This window comes from Somniosus microcephalus, chromosome 14 (assembly GCF_052327205.1).
Source record: "Somniosus microcephalus isolate GS21.2 chromosome 14, FLI_Smic_1.0, whole genome shotgun sequence".
NCBI lineage: Eukaryota > Metazoa > Chordata > Chondrichthyes > Squaliformes > Somniosidae > Somniosus > Somniosus microcephalus.
In genome coordinates, this window is record NC_141000.1 from 78,867,157 (window position 1) to 78,889,812 (window position 22,656).

The 22,656-nt window shown below is 44.3% G+C and overlaps 1 protein-coding gene across 1 annotated transcript in view; it reads left to right on the forward strand.

Annotated features, from left to right (window-relative positions):
- Positions 1 to 20,827, forward strand: part of LOC147107598 (immunoglobulin superfamily member 3-like) — a 37,002-nt gene extending 16,175 nt beyond the window's left edge. Inside the window, exon 4 of the mRNA XM_086007398.1 lies at positions 20,628 to 20,827. Within this exon, the coding sequence (XP_085863524.1) occupies positions 20,628 to 20,827 (200 nt within the window). The remainder of the gene's footprint in view (positions 1 to 20,627) is intronic.
- The last annotated feature ends 1,829 nt before the right edge of the window (positions 20,828 to 22,656 follow it).

The window sequence follows — 22,656 nt, forward strand, 5'->3', positions numbered from 1 at the left end:
AATCCCTACCGCCACTTCCCTCAAGGCCCTAGGATGTAAGCCATCAGGTCCTGGTGATTTATCCACCTTGAGTCCCATTATTTTACCGAGTACCACTTCCATAGTGATTTTGATCGTGTTTAGCTCCTCCCCCCCTTTAGCCCCCTGTTTGTCCAGTGTTGGGATATTCTTAGTGTCTTCTACTGTAAAGACTGATGTAAAATATTCATTCAGTGTTTTTGCCATCTCCATATTTCCCACCATTAATTTCCCAGTCTCATCCTCTAAGGGACCAACATTTACTTTAGCCACCCTTTTTCTTTTTATATAACTATAAAAACTCTTACTATCTGTTTTTATATTTTTTGCTAATTTACTTTCATAATCTATCTTCCCTTTCTTAATCAATCTTTTTGTTATTTTTTGCTGTCTTTTAAAGTTTTCCCAATCCTCTATCCTCCCACTAGATTTGGCTACCTTATATGCCCTTGTTTTTAGTTGAATACTATCCTTAATTTCTTTACTTAGCCACGGATGGCTGTCTTTTCTTTTACACCCTTTTCTTCTCAGTGGAATATATACTTTTTGGAAGTTGTAAAATAACTCCTTAAATGTACACCACTGATCATGTATCATCTTACCCTTTAATCTATTTTCCCAGTCCACTCTACTCAATTCCGCTCTCATACCTTCATAGTCTCCTTTGTTCAAGCTTAGCACGCTTGTTTGAGATCCAACCTTCTCACCCTCTAATTGAATATGGAATTCAACCATGTTATGGTCACTCATTCCAAGGGGATCCTTTACTAGGACATTTTTAATTAATCCTGTCTCGTTACACAGGACCAGATCTAAGGTTGCCTGCCCCCTGGTCGGTTCAGTTACATACTGCTCAAGAAACCCATCCCTAATACACTCAATGAACTCATCCTCAAGGCAGCCCTGCCCAATTTGATTTGTCCAATTAATATGATAGTTAAAATTCCCCATAATTATAGATGTTCCCTTATTACAAGCCTCAACTATTTCCTGATTGATACTCCGTCCAACAGAGTTGCCACAGTTCGGAGGCCTATAGACTACGCCCACTAGTGTTTTTTTCCCCTTATTATTCCTTACCTCCACCCAAACTGTTTCATTGTCCTGATCTTTTGACCCAATATCATTTCTCTGTATTACAGTGATTCCTTCCTTTATTAACATAGCCACCACACCTCCCCTTCCTTCCTGCCTGCCCTTCCTGATCGTTAAATAACCTGGTATGTTTAATTCCCAGGCATTGTCACCCTGCAGCCATGTTTCTGTAATGGCCACAAGATCATACCCATATGTGCCATTAACTCATCTATTTTGTTACGAATGCTACGTGCATTCAGATAGAGAACTTTCAAAGATGTTTTGTGACACTTAGTTCCTGCTTTTGCCCTTGATATTACTTTACCTTTTACTCCATACCTTCTGCCGCTTCCTGACATGCTCTGGTTTTTAATTTCCCCACTGCTACCTAAGTCTATGACCTTCTCTGTTGTCATTTGTATTATTTGCTCTCTAGGAACCTCCCCCCCACTAGTTAGTTTAAAGCCCTCTCTACAGCCCTAGTTATATGATCCGCCAGGACTCTAGTCCCAGCACTGGCCAAGTGAAGCCCATCCCAACGGAACAGCTCCCTCCCGCCCCAGTACTGGTGCCAGTGTCCCAGGAAGCAAAACCCATTTCGCCCACACCAGTCTTTGAGCCACGCATTTAAATCTCTAATTTTATTTGTCCTAGCCAAATTCGCTCGTGGCTCAGGTAATAATCCAGACCCTTGTGGTTCTGCTTTTTAATTTGGCCCCTAGCTGCTCAAACTCCCTCAGCAGAACCTCCTTCCTTGTCCTATCTATGTCGTTGGTACCAACATGGACCACGACAACTGGATCCTCCCCCTCCCACTCCAAGTTTCTCTCCAGTCCAGAGGAGATGTCCTTAACCCTGGCACCGGGCAGGCAACACAGCGTTCGGGACTCTCGCTCTCGGCTGCAGAGAACTCTATCTATCCCCCTAACGATACTATCCCCTACCACTACAACATTTCTTTTAACTCCCCCCACTTGAATGGCCCCCCGCTCCACGGTGCTGTGGCCAGGTTGCTCATCCTCCCCGCAGTCCCTGTTCCCATCCTCACAGGGAGTAAGAGCCTCGAACCTGTTGGACAAGTGCAAGGGCTGCGGCTCCTCCAACACTACCTCCTGGATCCCCGTACCTGCCTCACTCGTAGTCACACCGTCCTGTCCCTGACCACGGACTACATCTGAATTAATTAATCTAATTGGTGTGACTACCTCCTGATACACAGAGTCCAGGTAACTCTCCCCCTCCCTGATGTGTCTCAGTATTTGAAGCTCGGACTCCAGCTCTTCAACACGGAGCCGGAATTCCTCGAGCAGACAACACTTACTGCAAATGTGATCACCGTGAGCATCAATGGTGTCCACCAGCTCCCACATATTGCAGCAGCAACACATCGCCTGATCTCCCATTCTATGTAGTTAATTAAATTTATTAATATTATTCTTAAATACCCTCTGCCTCGATTTTAGATGGTGAATATCACACCTTAGAAACTATAAACCAAGGAGATTTAAGCTTAAAAAGGGAGAAATACTTACCAACCAATCACTTACCCGCTTTGTGGTGACGTCACACCTTGAATACTTTTTACCTCTCTCCTTCCCTGAGATTGGAGATTAGTGAGGTCTACCTGAGCCTCTGGGACCTCTTGTAGTCGCTCTGCCGCTCAGCTCCGCCTCCACCCGCTGCCGATGCCACACTGGGGCCTACCTGAGCCTCTGGGACCTCTTGTAGTCACTCTGCCACTCAGCTCCGCCTCCACCCGCTGCCGATGCCACACTGGGGCCTACCTGAGCCTCTGGGACCTCTTGTAGTCGCTCTGCCGCTCAGCTCCGCCTCCACCCGCTGCCGATGCCACACTGGGGCCTACCTGAGCCTCTGGGACCTCTTGTAGTCGCTCTGCCGCTCAGCTCTGCCTCCACCCGCTGCCGATGCCGCACTGGGGTCTACCTGAGCCTCTGGGACCTCTTGTAGTCGCTCTGCCGCTCAGCTCCGCCTCCACCCGCTGCCGATGCCACACTGGGGCCTACCTGAGCCTCTGGGACCTCTTGTAGTCGCTCTGCCACTCAGCTCCGCCTCCACCCGCTGCCGATGCCGCACTGGGGCCTACCTGAGCCTCTGGGACCTCTTGTAGTCGCTCTGCCGCTCAGCTCCGCCTCCACCCGCTGCCGATCATCAGGAGGAGCAGGCTGCAGTAGTGCAAACCTTTCAATGATCTCAGTAGATCACGAAACATTACAGCAAAGCCACATTCAACCTCATCCTGCTGTGCCACTCATCACATCCTCATCACTCTGCCTTACCTACCCTACTCCTGCACATCCTTACTCACACCAACTTACCTTGCACCTCCACCCATCCCTCTTTATCTATATTATCACTTCCCTATCTCACTAGCCACCCCTCACACTCGCCCTCATCCTAGTAGGCACTTGTGTGTTTTAGCCAATGTTCATGTGAAGTTTCTGTTAATGTGCTGTCAAATATTGAAATCTTTATTTTCAACACTTTACATTCTTGGACAGATTTGTATGCACCTTTGGAAGTGGCTCAGTGAGTTGCAGTGAATGGTGAGACATAACGGTACCCCCCGCAATGCTGATGAGTGTGAAAGGAATGGCTTGGGCATTGTAGGGATGCCTTATGGTGCTGGTGTGGGGTGGTGCCAACCTGGCACATCATGTGGCAGCCAAATGGGTGCACAGTATAAAGTTAACTAAGAAAACAGTGACAGGATCGGACAAAGTCAACATGGATTTACAAAAGGTAAATCGTGCTTGACTAATCTACTGGAATTTTTTGAGGATGTAACTGGTAAAATAGATAAGGGAGAACCAGTGGATGTGGTGTATTTGGACTTTCAGAAGGCTTTCGATAAGGTCCCGCATAAGAGATTAGCGTGTAAAGTTAAGGCACATGGGATTGGGGGCAAGGTATTGACTTGGATAGAGAACTGGTTGGCAGACAGAAAGCAAAGAGTTGGAATAAACAGGTCTTTTTCCGAGTGGCAGGCAGTGACTAGTGGGGTACCGCAGGGATCGGTCCTTGGGCCCCAGCTATTCACAATATATATTAATGTTGATCTAGACAAGGGAACTAGATGTAATATCTCCAAATTTGCAGATGACACAAAACTGGGTGGGCGTGTGTGCTGTGAGGAGGATGCCGAGAAACTCCAGGATGATTTGGACAGGTTGGGTGATTGGGCAAAAGCATAGCAGATGCAATATAACGTGGATAAATGCGAGGTTATCCACTTTGGTGGCAAAAACAGGAAGGCAGGTTATTATCTGAATGGCAATAGATTGGGAGAAGGGGAAGTGCAACGAGACCTGGGTGTCCTTGTGCACCAGTCGCTGAAGGTAAGCATGCAGGTGCAGTAGGCGGTTAAGAAGGCAAATGGCATGTTGGCCTTCGTAGCAAGAGGGTTTGAGTACAGGAACAAGGATGTCTTGCTGCATTTGTACCGGGCCTTTGTGAGACCGCATCTTGAGTATTGTGTGCAGTTTTGGTCACCTTATCTGAGGAAGGATGTTCTTGCCATGGAAGGAATTCAGCGAAGATTCACCAGGCTGATACCTGAGATGGCAGGAATGACGTATGAGGAGAGATTGGGTCGATTGGGCTTGTACTCGCTGGAGTTTAGGAGAATGAGAGGGGATCTCATTGAAACATAAAATTCTGACAGGACTGGACAGACTAGATGCAGGAAGGATGTTCCCGATGGCCGGGGAGTCCTGAACCAGGGGTCACAGTCTAGGGATAAGGGGTAGGCCATTTAGGACTGAGATGAGGAGGAATTTCTTCACCCAGAGAGTGGTGAACCTGTGGAATTCTTTACCACAGAAGGCAGTACAGGCCAATACATTAAATATATTCAAGAAGGAGTTGGATATATTTCTCAAGGCTAAAGGGATCAAGGGGTATGGGGAGAAAGCAGGGACCGGGTACTGAATTGGATGATCAGCCATGATCGCATTGAATGGCGGAGCAGGCTCGAGGGGCCGAATGGCCTACTCCTATCTTCTATGTTTCTATGTTAAATCTGGCCATGATAAGGCCATCCCAAGCCTCCCAGGCAGCAATGTGGTTGGGTGCTGATGCCCTGTGTCCTGTGCAGCATTAGTTGATTGCGGAGAAGCTTGGTTTTGCTGCTGGTGTGCCTGGTGATGCTGGTGTTGGGGGTGATCATGGTGGGATTCTGAGGACCAAGGTGAGAGAGTTTCAAGGACACCGATGCTGATGGAATAGATGGCAGGTGAAGTAGAGATGACAGAAGCGATCTGTCAATGTTGGGAGGGGTAATGAGGTCACACTGGATGGAGACTTGTGTAAAGACTTGCAGCATTCTGAATCTGTAGTGGAAATGCAGTTTAGAGAAGCTAGTGGCAAAGGGAAGATATCTGAATCAGCTGGGAGCTTTGACTTGACATTTGAAGCTGTCAACTCATCAGTTGAAACAATGGCAAGTGACTTCCTGCCTCAGCTTCACTGACGAGTTCTAGGCACTGTGGGAAACCGATGGGCGACCTGTCAAAATCAAAAAGCTGGGAAAAATGCATTGTTAAGTGACTGTAAACAAGCCATTAATGATTTCAATTGCCTCCCCTGCCACTGTGTGTCGGGTCTGCTCAGCGCTGACAGACCCAACATTTGGGAAAGGCCCTTGGCACCGGGTTGACAGCGGAGTCCCAACCCGCTGTCAAAAAAAAAAGTTCCCACCGACCCACCACCAATCGTGCCCGCTGACCCCCCACAAAATTCCCCCCTGAGTGTTTTGCTGATACTTTATTCAAATATTTGTCAATTCATAGTCTTCAGTTCTCTAAAGGTAATTGAAACAAAGATTGGTCTCACAAGAATACATTTCTGTTGCAGATTATAAAACAAGGGCAAATCCTTGTTCATCGGCACCACGGATGCATGTGCAAGCCTTGAAGATATTCTCTCCTTTTATTGCAATCCTGCTGCTCATCTGATGGAGAAAATCCCATTGTTATACTGGGCCAAGTAAACATCCAACAGTTTCCTCTGCATTTAAGTGATTCCCTTTGAAAAAGTACAGTGGTCAAGGAAATTCAAGAGTTACTGACTTTGTGTTTGGCAAACCTCTTTGTGGTTAGGAAGGGCGAAGACCAGAAAAGTTATGCACCATTTTTAGGATGATGTCACACACAAGAAATACAATGATGCATTTACATGGGGTTAATGACCTAGAAATTCAAATGTACCAGACCTGTTTTTCAGCTGCTAAATGGGTGTTTAGGTGTCCAATATGATGTGCGCAGGAAGTGAATGCTCATTTTGAGTCAGAATGCGCCACCTCTTATTGGATAGGCTTTTCCTTTGGCATCCAGGTCGCACGCCAAAATTATGGAAAACGTTGAATAATGTATTCAAATGCTACGGATTTCAATTTATATGTACTTCCTCCAGTCTAGTCTACTGTAGGGGAAATTCAGCAATGCTGTATTCCGAGCACAGAGCCTCGCTCAATGACAGTGGAAATTACAGATAGGCCCCTTAATCAAATCAATCAAATCAAATCAAATCAACTTTTATTGTCATTGTTAGTGCACAAGTGCAGTACAACGAAATGTAGGCTTGCGGCTCCCGAGAGTGTACAATTTGGATTAGGACACTTAAACATTCAACATACATTTATACATTTGGCTTGCAGTATATTAGCATAAATATGACCATAATAAAGTGCATTGGCAGATGTGCAGGCTTTAGTGTTTATTTGTGGAGTTCAGTAGGATGACAGCCCTGGGAAAGAAGCTGTTCCTAAATCTGGTCGTACGGGTGCGAATGCATCTGTAGCACCTTCCAGATGGTAGGAGGGCGAACAGACTGTGGCTGGGGTGGGTAGGGTCTTTGATGATGGACCGTGCCCGCCGTAGGCAGCGTTTCTGATATATATGCTCTATGGTCGGTAGCCGGGTGCCGGTAATGCGTTGGGCAGTTTTGACTACCCGCTGCAGGGCTTTCCGGTCATGGGAGCTACAGCTGCCATACCATACCGTGATACAGCTTGTCAGGATGCTCTCTATAGTGCAGCGGTAGAAGTTAGAGAGGATCAGGGGTGACAGATTACATCCCTTCAGCCTCCTCAAGAAATATAGGTGCTGCTGGGCCTTCTTCACCAGAGAGGAGGTGTTGAGGGACCAGGAGAGGTCTTCCGTGATGTGGACTCCGAGGAACTTAAAGCTGGCCACCCTTTCCACCTCCGCCCCATTGATGTGGATGGGGGTGTGACTTCCGCCTTTGGACTTCCTGAAGTCCACGATTATTTCCTTTGTTTTCTTGGTGTTAAGGGCCAGGTTGTTATCGGCGCACCACTTCACGAGATGCTGGACCTCCTCCCTGTAGGCTGACTCATCGTTGTTGGTGATCTGGCCTACTACCGTGGTGTCATCTGCAAACTTGATGATGGTGTTGGAACCATTAACAGCCACACAGTCGTGGGTGAAGAGGGAGTAGAGGAGGGGGCTCAGCACACATCCTTGTGGGGCCCCCGTGTTCAGGGTCAGGGGGGGGAGGTGTGGTTACCTAATTTGACAGACTGGGGTCTGTTTGTTAGGAAGTCCAGGGTCCAGTTGCAGAGGGAAGTGTTCAGGCCAAGAGTTTGGAGTTTGGTGGCCAGCTTGTTGGGGACGATAGTGTTGAATGCTGAGCTGTAGTCTATAAACAACATTCTGATGTAGGTCTCCTTACCATCTACCTTAATATTATGGGGCTACTTTTACAACCTGAGTTCCTGTCTAATAAGGATCTGTGTCGGGAGTGCAGTGTCACTGAATTTACCCCAGTATTGACTGCTCACAGCGAGGTCTCCTCTACCTACGGGAGACCAAATACAGATTAGGTGACCACTTGGCTGCACACCTCTGTTCTGTCTCCAAGTGTGATCCAGAGCTCAGTGTGGCATGTAAAATGTACCTTCCCTTCCCATTCCCACTTTGATCTCTCCATCCTTGGTCTTCTATGCTGTTTCAACCAAGCTCCACACAAACTTCAGTAACTCATCTTTCTAGTGGGCATGCTACAGATTTCTGCTCCGAACACTGACTTCAGGCCTTAGCTTCCTCCCCCAATTTCTTAGAATCAGGTGGTTCTGCGGATGTATGGTGGGACTATTGAGTTCAGGGGGAGAGAGGCAGTTTGATATTTTGGGTGTAGAACATTTGTCAGAGCACAGTTCTGGCTGAGATCTGTATCAATTTTGTTGGCCTGTTTTTTGGGAGCTGAGGGACTTTTGTTTCTAGCAATTTTTATTTTTATTTTAGATTTATTGTGTTTTTCCTTTCATTTATCACATTTTAAAAATAATTTTCTTAGTGTTTTATGTTCATATCATTGACATGCCTTTTCAATTCCTTATTTGCTTATTTCATGCCCTTTTGTTCTTTCAATGCTTTTTCATTGCTTCACTGAGGTGATCTTTCCAGATCAGTGACCAGTTTGCACCTCTTGCTAGCTTTTCAAAAAGCCTGCTTCCTGGCTATTAAACTAATTATCTCCTCTCAGCCACGGGAGTTAACATTTTTGCTTCTTGTTCCTCTTCCTCTTTGCTTTGACCTGTCCTGTTAAGGGACTCACTTTGCTTCCAGTTTCCAGTTTTGACAAAAGGTCTACATCTGAAATGTGAATGTGTCTTTACTCTTCACAAATGCTGACAGGACTGCTACCTATTTCCAGGTGTTTCTGTTTTCATTTCAACTCCTAAAAGAACACAACAGTACAGATTATAGTAGAATAATGGAGCCAAGTAAACCTGACAGGTAGATTATTGAAGACTAAAACCTAACCACACTCAATAAAACGGATCATAGTGAGTTAATAAAGACAGCTAACACTAGATCAGACCTACAGTCCAGATTATTATGACAAATTAATGGATCCCACTGGAACCTGGAATCACTGATTATAATAAATAAAGTTGACTATTCTCTGAAATATTTTTACATGATTGAAGGTAAATGTGTAAACAAAAATTATTACAGTGTGAATGAAGTTTGTTAATGTACGTTGAAGAATTCAATATCTATAAGGAGAAAACTAAAGTGGCCTCCCTTTAAAGATACTTTTAAGCCTAATTTCCCACGTGGAGATGTTCCTGTATTTACTGAGTTACCAATGTCAAATAATGAATTCCAGGAAAGTGTTACTGTAGGGGGCCTTGAATTACACATCAGTGTTTTATCCACATGCTTTACGAATACTTGAACATATATTTCTATGCAATTGGAGATATTTAAGTTCAGTCACTTATTCAGATACTACTGAACTTTATTGGTACAAGCACTTTGTGATCAGTATCCAGAGCCACCCTACAAATTCCCTGTGATGCTACTCGCTGACGGGCCTTGTCACTAATGTCAATGGATCAGCTTCCAGTTGTATGTAAATTCCAAATAAAAGGTTCTCACAGAGAATGTGGGTAGGGAACATTTAAATATGTACATTCCCTACCAAGTAAGAGTATTTTAATGAATTTATTATTCATTGCACCTTGTTGGAGAAAATACTGCATATTTAATGTAATGCTCCTTGCAGTATTTTTCTCCTTCGGCTTTGGTTAAAATACATTAGCATTTGGGTCCATTCGAGCACTGTAACCAACAGTATTGATATACAGTACCTCTTGTATGTTGGTTACAGAGGCAACTAGTATAATTTCAAAGACAACTAATATCAAATATCAAACCCACATAGATCAGCCCTATAGTCATATCTGGCAGATACAGAACATACAAAAAAGGGCCAGAAAAGACCATCTCACATCATCCGTTACTGTTTACCCTCTCCATTCGACAATGTCAACACACACACCACCTTCGCTAATCAGTCGTGATGCTAACTTCTGGGGAGATTAAAAAAACTTGTGGCCAATTTCAGAAAAACTCTGAGAAATTCCTCTCTTACTTCCTATGAAAGAAAAAACAACTTGCAATTATATACCATCTTAGAATTGTCAGGAATTTCTAAAGTGCTCCACAGCCAATTAATTGCTTTCATCAAGAAGAAAAGTAAAATCTACTAAAACTTCTACTCTGACATCATGAATAATGACAGCTGCATACGTTTGCTTTTGAATGTTTCTATTGTGCAATATTCTCTAATGAATTGTATTACAAAGTGAAATGTATTTAACTTTTTTGGAGTGCATCAAATTAATACAGCGTTCTCCAGATTTCTTGTCTTCATGGGCCACTTAGTTACAAACAATGGAACCACATACAAACAATTATCATACGAAACTCCAATCCGCCAGGCACCATTGCTATATTAAAAGATTATTTTGTGCAATTAACTTCACATAAAAACACTCCCTCAGCTGCAAGCTTAAATTAAAAACTAATTTTGTGCAATTAAAGGTATCACCTGGCATATTAATATGCTGTGGCAAATAGAAATTGTTTCACTGCATTTTCATAGGCCAGATAGCCAGGGCTTCATGGACCATGTATGGCCAATGGGCCATAATTTGGACATCTCAGTGTTACAGCAACAGGATTTATGCTTACTTCTGGTGAATTCACCAATGGTTATTATGCAGTGATGCTGCAAGTGAAGCGTGCTTAGAGATTGATGAGGGTTTATTCATAAGCTATTTAAATTGCTGGAATTAAAAAAAAAACAATTGTTATGTAGCTGTTCAAACATAGAGCTTATTGTCTATTATTTTTGTAATTGACTTTCAAACTGACAAACATACCATGAGCTCTTTCTAATTGAGCTACTTTTATTCTAATCTTCCAGCTGCTTTTGATATGAAGGCCTGGGTTGACACCAGTGGTTGAGTTGAGCGGACTAACTGCCAAGAAATTCTTACCACCTGCTGAGAGGAAAATCAAACCCTAAGCATTTAGTCTGTCGTTCAGACCTGTTAAAATGATTTCCAATTATTGGCAATGAGATATTAAACTAGGAATGTTTCTTTGTGTAATGTTGCCTCATTGCCAGCAAACAGCACTGTCACTCTTGTGTATTAGTCAGATATAGCAGTTACAAAATTCACCAGTGAGGTATGCTGGCAGACAGACTAATGATACACTAATGGTACAGCAGCAAATGTTCCTGGATGAATGTCAAGATTCCACAAACTGCTGATAATTGGCACTACTTTAAAGAGGAAATGAAAATGGTCTTTACAGATTCAGCATGTGGGATTTAATGATGGGGTAGGCCGAATGGTTGAGCTGCTTCACTAGTACCTACCACTTGATGAGTTTTATAAGTTTGCCCTATAAATTAAAACACACAAATTTTATTCCAATTACAATACTGAAGAATAAAATCAGCATCCCCGTGTGCGGTACTGACACTGTTTATGATGCATAAGCATAACAGGTACAGGAAACTGCGATATCCAGCACCGACGGGACCGGCGTGATGCCGATCTATGAAAACTTCCAGACAGACCAGCGCTAATGTTGAAGGATACGGAGGTTTTCATCTCCGTATCTGACAACAAACGCTGTTGCTTAGCAACAGCTTGTAAACAGTCGGCCCGTGCCTTGGAAGCATCTCTGTAGCTTAGCAACAGCTTCAGAGAGGCTTTCCAGAGACTGACTGTTTAAAAAAATGCTAGGAGAAGAAAAAAAAAGAAAAAAAACCTAACAAAATGGCTGTTGATTTCTGCCGTTAGATCGAGGTTTCTGGCCATACAACCTCCGGATAAACCAAAGTTTCCTGTACTATCAATTTCCATATCATTCCCATGTCACACTGTGGCTTTGTGGAAAGGGCAGGGAGAGGCAAGTGCCCTTTAAAGCAGCACGACTTGTGATGCCTTGGCCCATCAGTGCCAATAATAGCAGCTCGAAGCAAAGTCAGTGCATGAAGAGAAAGTCAGATATCACTACTATGTTTAAAAAAGGTAGAAAAAGTGACTCAGGAATCTACAGACCAGTGCATTTGACATCTATTGTGGGTAAATTTATGGAAATCTTTATTAAAAGCAAGATCATGGAGCATTGGGATAGAAATAAAATCATAAAATATAAAAGCATAAGAATCAGCAGCAGGAGTAGGCCATACAGCCCTTCAAGCCTGCCAATACAGATTGAGCGTCTGAATTCTGGAGTTCCGGAATCCGGAATGTTCCAGAATCTGGGGCAATTGGTGGCAGGGTCGTCCAGAATCCGAAAAATGTTCCGGAATCCGGAACTCCAGATTTTGGACCCTCAACCTGTACTTCAAAAAGCCATTAACTTTTGTTGTCTTCTTTTGAAAAATCCTATGAAAAATGCGAGTGATGCAATAAAACTTTATAGTGTTGTGTTTTATCTTCCTTAATCTGCAGAGCTCCACTAAGTGTTTCCGCCATGCTGCGGCCACAGCACCACGCCGCCCTGGTGGCCTAGTGTGGGCCATCGGATGCTCTGCAGAGCTCACAGCGTCCCTCCCCTTTAACAGAAGGGGAGGGGCGGAGAAACGCATCAGCGATACAGGGCGCGGCCTAGGCATTTCCGGACTCGGAACGTGTTTCTGATGTCCGAAGTCCGGAAACGCCCGAACCCAGGTTGCGATATTTCCAGACTTCGGACATCAGAAACACATTCCGAAGTCCGGAAAACAAAAACAAAAACCGGCTTGGCCTCGGTCCCGAGGTTGCTGGATTCAGGACGCTCAACCTGCATAAGTTCATGAAGGGGAGGTCTTGCTCTAATTTACTGGTTTTCTTTGAGGGTGCGACAAAGAAGATAAATAGGGGTAAGGCAGTGTTTGTGCTGTTCTTGGATTTCAATATGACCTTTGATACAGTTCCTTTGGAAAGGCTGGTATGGAAAATAAAGAACAGAGTGAATAAGACACATCTGTGTCAGCCAATGAGTAGGAGGTGGGCAGGACTTGTTGTCTTAATTTAGTCATAAACTATAGCAAACAGATTCTATTTGCTGATGAACTACAACAACAAACGGAGTGTCCCGAGTACAGCAGGATTATTTCTCCAGCAAAATGCAGTGAGTGGAGGGTAGTCATATAATGCAAATTATGTGCATAAAATCAATCCCAGTTAATTACAGGAGTGGGGTCTCCAGGCATGATTGACAGAAGAATTACCCAATCATCTCCATTCTGGCCAATAAAGAAAGCGGAATCAGTGGAAATATTTTACAATGGATATATAATTGGTTGACCGATAGAACCCAGAACAGGGACTTGAATCACCCTGGGAGAATGTTAACAATGGGGTCCCACCGGGGCTGTTTAGGGACTCTTTTGTTTAATATCTTTATAAATGATCTGGAACTAGGGGTCACAAGTGCATGGCTAAATTTTCAGATGTTACAAAGCTAATGAAAATGGTAGACTGCAAAGCTGAGGAAGATAAGCTACAGAAAGATTTGAACATACTTAGGAATTGGGCAGACAGGTGGCAAATGAAATTCATTGTAGAGCAATACAAAGTGCTTCACATGGGGAGAAAAAATCAGGAAGAGACTATTACTCAACTGGAAAGAAAATAATGGCCCGGAATTTGCAGTCAACAGCGAAGCAAAGGTGTCCGCTGCTGGCCCCGAAGTAAGTTCCACACAAGGATCCTGTGTCAAAGTTCGGGTTTTCTGTAACCGAGCAACCAAAATTTTCTCCCTTTGGGTCTAACTTTTAGTGGAGAATTTAACAGCGTACTTACTGCAGTAGAGCCGAAGTTTTCATCAGTTTCAATGATTACGAGATTTCACTGATTGCCGACTCTGTGGGTGGGGGGTGGGGCACAGCACAGCCAGTTTCGGACAGACCGCAACTTCAAGGCTGCGGTCAACTTCAAAGTCGGAATGATGGCGAATGCTGCCAGATCGTCGTCATCCCGACAGCAATTTCTGGGCCAATGTTTATGGAAAATGATTAACAATTAATTGAAGCTATCGCAACAACACGCTGTGGCAGTAAGTGAAGCAAATCAGATGTTGGGATGTATTTAAAGGTCAATATTGAGCGAAATAGTGAGATAATCCTGCCACTTTATAAATCATTGGTGCATCCGCATTTCGAATACTTTGTACGGTTCTGGTTTCCACAGTACAAAAGGATATTGCAGCTATTGAGAGAATATAGAGGGAGCCAACCAGAATGATTCATGGGATGGCGGGATTAGATTATGATGAGCGATTACATAGTGCATGTTCTTACTGGAACGGAGAAGCTTGAGAGGTGATATAGTTGCTGTTTTTGGATTCTAAATGGACTAGATAATGTAAGTCATGATGAGCTGTTTCATCTTGTCCATAGGAACAGGAGTAGGCCATTCAGCCCCTCGAGCCTGTTCCGCCATTCAATGAGATCATGGCTAATCTGCGATCTAACTCCATATACCCGCCGTTGGCCCATATCCCTTAATACCTTTGGTTAACAAAAATCTATCAATCACAGATTTAAAATTAACAATTCATCTAGCATCAATTGCCATTTGCAGAAAATAATTCCAAACTTCTACCACCCTTTGTGTGAAAAGTGTTTCCTAATTTCACTCCTGAAAGGTCTGGCTCTAATTTTTAGACTATGCCCCCGAGTCCTAGAATCCCCAACCAGCGGAAATAGTTTCTCTCCATCTACCCTGTCTGTTCCTCTTAATATCTTGAAAACTTAGATCAGATCACCTCTTAACCTTCTAAGTTCCAGGGAATACAACCCTAATTTGTGTAGAACAGATGACATGGCCTGTGCTTGAAGGGGGTATAGTCATGAAACACTGGCCTCGATTTTAACCCCACCTCCCCCAATGGGTGAGAGAGGGTCGGGGGGGTGGGGGAGGATTAACCTATCAGGGTCGACCCCAACGTGACCCCATTCCCACTCCTTTAAATTTTACAGTGCAGGAGTCAGGCCATGGACGAGGCTCCCACAAAAGACAGACGGGGCTTAAGTAACATACCAAAGTTGCGATGTGATGACATCATCAGCACCATGACTTAAATTTAATAGTAACTGAAGGGGCGGCCCGACCTGTGGGATTCCCGGCAGCTGATCGGAGGCAAGAGCTGCTGGCTCCCCACGGAAAGTGGCTCCTTTAGCTCTCCTTGTGGGCCAGGAGGAGGATGAGTGCTCCCCCCAGGCCTCTCAAGGAAGCCTTCAGCCTCCCCAGCCCTGATCTCCAGTCACCCACCTCCCCACCCCCAGCCCTCTCGATTGCCAACCTCCCCACAGCCCTCCCGATTGCCGACTGGAGCTGATGCTCCCTTCCCAGTGCCAGAGACCATCCCAAATGGTGCCCAGCTGTGGCCACCAGTCACTAGTATTCGCTCCCGCCCGTGGGCCATGATGTCCATTTCCGAGGGAATGGTTCCTGGCATAAGGTAAGTGCCAAAGAGGAAGGGCGGGGAGGGGGGAAGGCGGGGGGAAAGGGAAGCGGGGTCCAGAGGCAATCGCGGTCGAGGTAGGAGGGAGGCCTAGTGCAGAGGAGGTCCAAGGTTTTCTTGGGGCTGGCTCATCCAACTTTACAAGGAAACCACAATTATATTCATTTTACTTACTTTTCTGGGGTTCTTCTGGCCTAGATTAAGTTTGTCACCAGGTTCTACTGGCGGCTCGATCCCGAGTTAAAATGGCGTTGGGGTCCTAATTGCATCATAGGACCCTGAGTTTTGCATATTTCTGAGACTCTCGCCTGTTTGTGGGAAACCTGGGAGTTAAAATGGCAGCGAGTGGTAGTGTGGCGCAATCGTGAAGATAAAGGTGCTGCCTCGATTTTAAACACCTGCTCACCTTGTTCTGGTCAGGCATAGAGGGAATATAATATGTGAAAATAAGAATCTATTAAATAGCAAGGATTTGTGTTACATTTTCTGTTTATCGGTTTGATGTGAAGAGAGTGGCTGAGGCTTCCTACATTTCATTGAGAAAGTAAGGCCCCTTTAACTTGGCACAGTGTATGACTGCTCCAACCCAGCACCTATTAATGACACTATGAAAACATGCCAGAGGTATATTTAGCTACATGTAAATTCTGTGCTAGTAATGCTGAGAAATGCTAGTAGCCTTAGTGCCAAGACCATTGCTAATAGTGATAACCAAATCTCTCCTAAAAATCCTTGAAATAAACCAGACTTAAAATTAAAGTCAAAGGATTAGCAACACCTGGGCCTGATTTTAACTCTGGGTGGGTTGATTGGCTGGTCAGTTGGAAACTCACCCGCTGCTGCACAAATGAGGCCCGGGCTATTTTAACTCCCAGGCCTCATTAACATGCCACCAGTCCAATTCAGAGGAAAATAACACACAGCCCAGAGGCTGTCTGCCAAAACAAGGTGAGTGCCAGGATCGGGTTCTGGGGGCATCTTGTGGAGGTTTCACATTCGGGAAGTGGTGGGAGCGGGGGCGAAGTCCGGGACAGGGAAGGCCTATATTTTCCTTCTCCTGGCCCCACAAAGGAGAGAAAAAGACCTTTTTCAGCCTCTTCTGGGGCTGATTCACTTCTGGGGCTGATCCTCTTCTGTTTCTTGTTGGCCTCGCAGGAATGTCACGGTGGCTTCCTCACTCGGGCCCGAGTTGAAATTGCAGTTGAATCTCTATCAACATTCCCCCTAACGTGCGTGGCCGCGCATCAATATGGAGGTCCCGCGCAGGCCGCTCACAAGCTGTTGCAGCTGGGAGAGATACATAGTGCAGAAAATTTAAAGGGGTCATGCATGAAAAAAAAAATTAGAGGGAACATTGGTCTCCATGACATCATTGGGCCCTGACATACATATGTAAAGAAGGACCCTGTGGGCTTTGCGCGGGTGTGGTGCAAAATTTTTAAATATCCATCAATACTTTGATTGATAGGCAGAATGAAGAAGTATTGTTATCAATAAAATGCCCCGGTTTAATGTCTCATCTGAAAGACCTGACAATGCAGCAACCTGTAGTTCTCATTACTAAAGGTTGCTATCTTAGTCAGGTATCTCTGGGTAGAACTTTATGTGAAATAACACTAGCAGGTTGACTGAAACAACATTATGCCATTTTGAGATAATGGCCACAGTGTGACCTAATTGCCAGTGTTCTTGTAGCCACTCACTCTTTCAACCGTTAAACCATGGCCAACGTTCCCTCCAGTACTGGCTGGTTTTTGCATAGATTTCACTAAATCTGCATAAGGCAGTCATTCTTAAGGGTCCAACAAGCCCCACACCCTTTACTGACTAGCCCATCTACCTACCTTCACATCACATCCCTCAATTCTTTCTCTCTAAAAAACACATCTGCCATTTATATAGTTCACTTCAATAGTATTTCCAGATAACTTATTCCATAACTTTATTACCCTTTCAGTGAGAAAACTCTGCTTCACTTCCCCACCCTTAGAAAATTCTTATCTTCTGCACTATGTGGGTTTGTCGAAACATTAATCAAGCACAGGTTTCTGCAGAACCTCTGACATGTCCGGGTCAACAATTTAAAGAATTGTAGGATTCGCAAAATTGGACTTTTGTATTAATAAGGGTCAAATGGCAGACGAGGCCATGATTTTAAAGACTGTTTTAAAAGAAGCCCAGAAAAAGGGGCATACAAAATGGCCACCATACCATGTGACCAGCTTATTGGGGCACTTTAAAATGGTTCCTGCGCAACCTCAGACAGCTTTGTGGATTCAACCTACAGCAAGTTCTGGAAGCCGTTTCTGAGAGAACGAAACCAGACCCACACGTATGCATATGGATTAGATGCAGATCCAGTCAAGATCGGCCTGGAGACAGAGGCCATCTAAATTTTGACCCAGACAAAAGGGGACAATTTCATATTCATGAGAACAGCACCCAGGACTAGATAACGAGATCAGCAGGACATTAAAAACAATGAAGGTAATTCCAGACCAGAGATGGGCCTTTACCGGCCGTTTAAGACATTTTAAAATATAATAACTACCCCGCTGTGCTCCCAACCCGCCAAAAGTAAAACAAAGACTAACCTGATTTTGGGCGGGAGACGGAAGTTTCTGGGAGAAAGGTATATCAGAGAGACTTTTCGGCAGTTGGGGCAAGCTTGGAGAGTTACTGAGTTGAAAAGAAGCTTGCAGCTTGAGCTCAGACGGAAATCACAGCCAGAAGAGGAAGCAGGCACTCGGAGGAGGAAGAAGAACCAAGCCAACATCAAGAAGGCCGTCTCAAAGCCGGCATCCCACCCCGGGGAAACGCATCGGGAGATCATCGACCATCCCCGGGCCGTTGCCGGAACGAGAGGCCATCGACCCAACTTGGGAGAAGAGACAAAAAAAAATTAAAACCCCAAAGTAGAAACCTTCCAGCCACCCCGGCTCGGGAGAAGAGAGAAAAGGAAACTGAAGAAGCGATGGGAGCCAGCCCAAGGCTCCTCTAACCAGGGTTGAGCCGACGATCCTCGACCCCGCCAACATCCAGGCCCGCCGGTGTCAAGCCGCCCCCGACCCCCACCTCAGGAGAGAGGTGTGGCGCAGCTCACAGGGGCTCCACGATCCACGTGGAGACGAAACGCCTGAAAGGACCAAACACAGACTCGATTTCAAAACCTTGCACTTCCTAGTGGGATTGGTGAGCATGTTTCTGGCCCTTCACAATCAGATCTAGATAGGTTTAATAAGGGGGTGGATTTAAGGGTACAATTAACATGAGTTGTTGTCCCTCGATGTTCCGTGTGTTTCCTTATTTCATGATGATCTTTGTAGAGTATAAGATGCCTGTATTTGCCTTAGTTAGTACTGTGTCGTTATGATTTGTTTTGTGTTTTTCCCTCCCATGTACTCTTTTATCTGCTTGCATTTGATTTGATATTTTTCCTTATGCAATAAAATTTCATTTTGTTTCATCAAACTTGGTTTACAAGAGTTTTCTCTACATTGTAGTTCCTGCACCTAAGTCCAGAGTACAGAATCTAAGGGGCGAGTGGGTCGAACAACTCAAGGTTTTACTGTGCAAGAGAGAGAAACCTCAGGGAAATCTCTCAAGGAAAACCCCTTACAGAATCTGTCAGGGTCAATGGCCAGTGATCCTTGGAACTCTTGTGGTGTGAAGAACAGAGGTAGACAGAACCTCTGTTATGCAAAGATCAGGTATATAAAGAGCTTACGTCACATCAAGTTCAGGTTTGCAGAACCCCGGCACCAAAGCACTCCTGCTCCTCCTGGCCCCACAAAAATCATTTTTCACCTGCTTTTTGGGGCCTCTTCCTCTTCATCGGCCAGTACAACTAGCCGGAGCGCACACATTGCCCATATGTAACTGAATTTTGTAATCGGGGTCCTGCAGCTGGTTGTAAGACCTCGATTGGTATATTTAAGCAGCCCTGTTTCACATGGGCGGGCTGATCCCCCATTTACAGGACTGCCTGAATATTGCATCAAGCGGGCCTTGGGTGTCAATGGATCGGCCAAGGTGCCCTCCCACCGCCCACCCCCCCCACTGCCCTGATCTTCAACTGCTGGCCAGAGGTTTTTCAGGTGAATTAAATTACTCTCCAGTGGTTTTACTGGAATAAATAGTTCACTCACATCACTTGTTATTGTAGCATTTTCTTGTACTAGATGCTATGGATCTCCAGAAATGTGAACAAAGGCAGCTAAGAACCTCTGACCAAATATAGGCTGTGGCCTTATGTCGGACAAACAAAGTTCATGGTTATCAGGCCTATTGACAACCTGCACGGAGCATGATATGGTATACTACATACTGCAGCCAGCCTAAAGCAATGCAATGAATAAAAACCTTTCAATGGTCATAGCCCCAGCTAAAGTAGGATGTGCTGTGTCCCTGGCCTTGTAAGCTGCAATGCAAAACAGCAAAGCAAGTTTAAATGTGGCTTTAATCAAACATACATACTTCAAAACCCTGAGCTGAAGAAGTGGTAAAAACCACAAGAGCGAGGTGCTTCACGAAGCAAAGTAAATGTGTTACTGATTTTGTTACTTCCTTGGATTTTACTGAAGTTCTGATTCTGTTGCTGCTGTTTAGGGGGGGAGGGCAGTTCTGAAGAGCTTACTACCCATTCTGAAGGAAGAGGGACTGTTTGATTTCCTGCTGATACTCTTAGCAACACTGTTCTGCAGCAGACAAGTTCCCTTATTGTTCTCCATATAATAGAGTTGGACTGTTTCCTCCTGGACCTACTATTTCACCGTGGTTCACAGTCGAGCTTCCAAATGGTGAGCAGCAAATAATCACACTCGATAGTCCAGACTACTGAGAATTTCACAACAGGGAAAAATAGCAGGACAAATATAGCAAATCATTATAACAGTGCATTCTATACCAGTGTTAAAATGCTGTGTACTACAACCCAAAATTTACCAAGGGTATAAGTTATTCCGCACTTTTTTTTAATGCCTATATGCTATACAATCCAATCAAAACTGTGCTAGAGAGTGATAACACAAATGTGCTTGATGATTTCTTACTGTTTAGTACAACCCACATTGTAGCACCAAGTTAAAGGTTATTGGGCAATGCAAACTCTGCAGGGTGCTAAGTTATTATATTACTGTGCATCATAACTGTGATTTACATTACTGGGCACTGTAAACCATAATCCAAATTTAAGCTATATTATAGCTTATGTCTCATTTTTGTACACAGTACTGTACAACAAAACTGCAGGACAGTGCCCTGATGTTACATCGATGGTTTTGACGCAGAAATGCTGGCATCAGGGCAGCAAATCATTACGCGGTGCAACTCCTGCTGAGGAAGCTAAAGATAGCAAAGTTGCTTCACTACAAAGCAATCCTCCAGTGGTCCAGAATTCCTTACCTCAGAAACCATGTGACCATGTCTAAGTTTGCTCCAAAGCAGTGGGGGAGCAGGTACTGTGCCCCTCCTCTACATTCAGTGACATTAAGTGATTTGAATTTAAATGCACATGGACTGAGTCTGGGTGACTATGATGTTGGTCGAGAATCAATCGGCATGCAAACAGAAACATCAAAGGAGGATCCAGATTGTCTTTTCTTAAAACTCTTGACAATCTATATTGCTCTACCACTTGAAAGCTTAAGCTTTTTTCAATAATCTGGTGACATGGCCGAGGGGTACAAATGCTGTCAGCAGGCTGCCTGGATTCTTCATTGTCTGATCATAGCAGTGTTGTGGGGTGAGTTTAAATAAGACCATCTGCCTGATAATGAGAATGGTAATTAAGTGAAGTGTCGCCTTTAGCCGCATATTTTTTTTACATTTTATCTCTAAGTGCTTTGAAACAGAATATGAATATATGCAGTACAAGTAGGGCTGTAGCGTTTAGTGGAAGTAACTAAGAATGTGTTATAACCACCAAAAGCTGATTATTATCACACACAAGAAGCTTGGCGCTTTCATTTCAAAGCCCTGCTTAAAAATGAAGGTTGGTTGTCAGCTTAAATTTGCATATATTATGACAGTGTTTCCATATTTGTTACATTAGAGACTGAGGTTTTCATGTTAGCAGTGATTTTATTCAATACCCAGAAATGTTAATTTTAGTGCCATTGTGCTGTCTCTGAAACCAATGCATATTGCAGCAACATTGAAACAAAGTGTTAGTGCTGACACAAGTTAAAACTAGCTCCATCTTTGTAGGGATGTTAAACATGGTACAGAGTGAACTGGCACCACACTACAGTAATATAGCAATACACTGCACGCACTGAGTAGGAAGTGATAAGAAGCTGACTGTGCCCGAGATCCCTCAGGAGGTGAGTTGTTGATCTCAGCCAAACAATCCAACAGAAGTCCGTCTGGGATACACGCCTCCTAGCAGGCATTTACAGAGCAGCATTGGCAGTTGCCCAGGAGCAGGTATGCTTCCCACGCTCTCAGTTGGGAGTATGTTGCATGGGTGGAGAAGGGGGGAAGTATAAAAAGAGCAAAATGCAGGATTTCTTTTTTGTATAATTCTCCCCAAAAATATTTGAAACCAGGTAAAGGACCTTGCAATTTTCAAATTCCAATGTTTATTCCTTCATGCAATATTATTTTAGAAAACCATTAGGAGCACAGTGAAAGGCGAAATGAGGCACAGGGGTGTGAAATACTGAACATAGTGCACAAATTATTTGTAGCAGGTTTATTAACTCTAAACTGTACTGAACGTAGACACTCACAGCTGGAGACTTTGAAAATAGAAAGTGTGTTAAAATTGGGCTAGCTTAAAAAATGTTACCGTCAACACGGTTTCCACCATCTTACCCTTATGTTGCACCTTCAAGGTAATACAGTGTTCCAAAGCACTTGGCAGGCAAAAATAACTGGATACTGAACAGTGGTGGGAGATGCGCTTTTCAGGTCTTATACATTCTTATGTCGCTGCATAAGGGTCAGGATAGATGGCTGAGGTATTATCAAAGAGGTGAGTTTTAATGATTTTTTGAAGGGGAAGAATAGAGGTAGGAAGGTGGAGAATCTCCAGTTTGAAAACTCTTTTCAAGACCCCTTTCTTTGACCAAGCTTACAGTCGCCCCATCTAATTTCTCCCTTCCAGTAAAGCGTCTGTTCCCCTTCCACCTATTTGTGAGGTGCTCTGGGACATTTCCTTATGCTATATAAATGCAAGTTGTTGTTGCATTTACATTGTTAATGGGTTCTAAGCTTTGCATTGGTGGCCTTATAAGGTGTGCTTGTCCTACTTCGT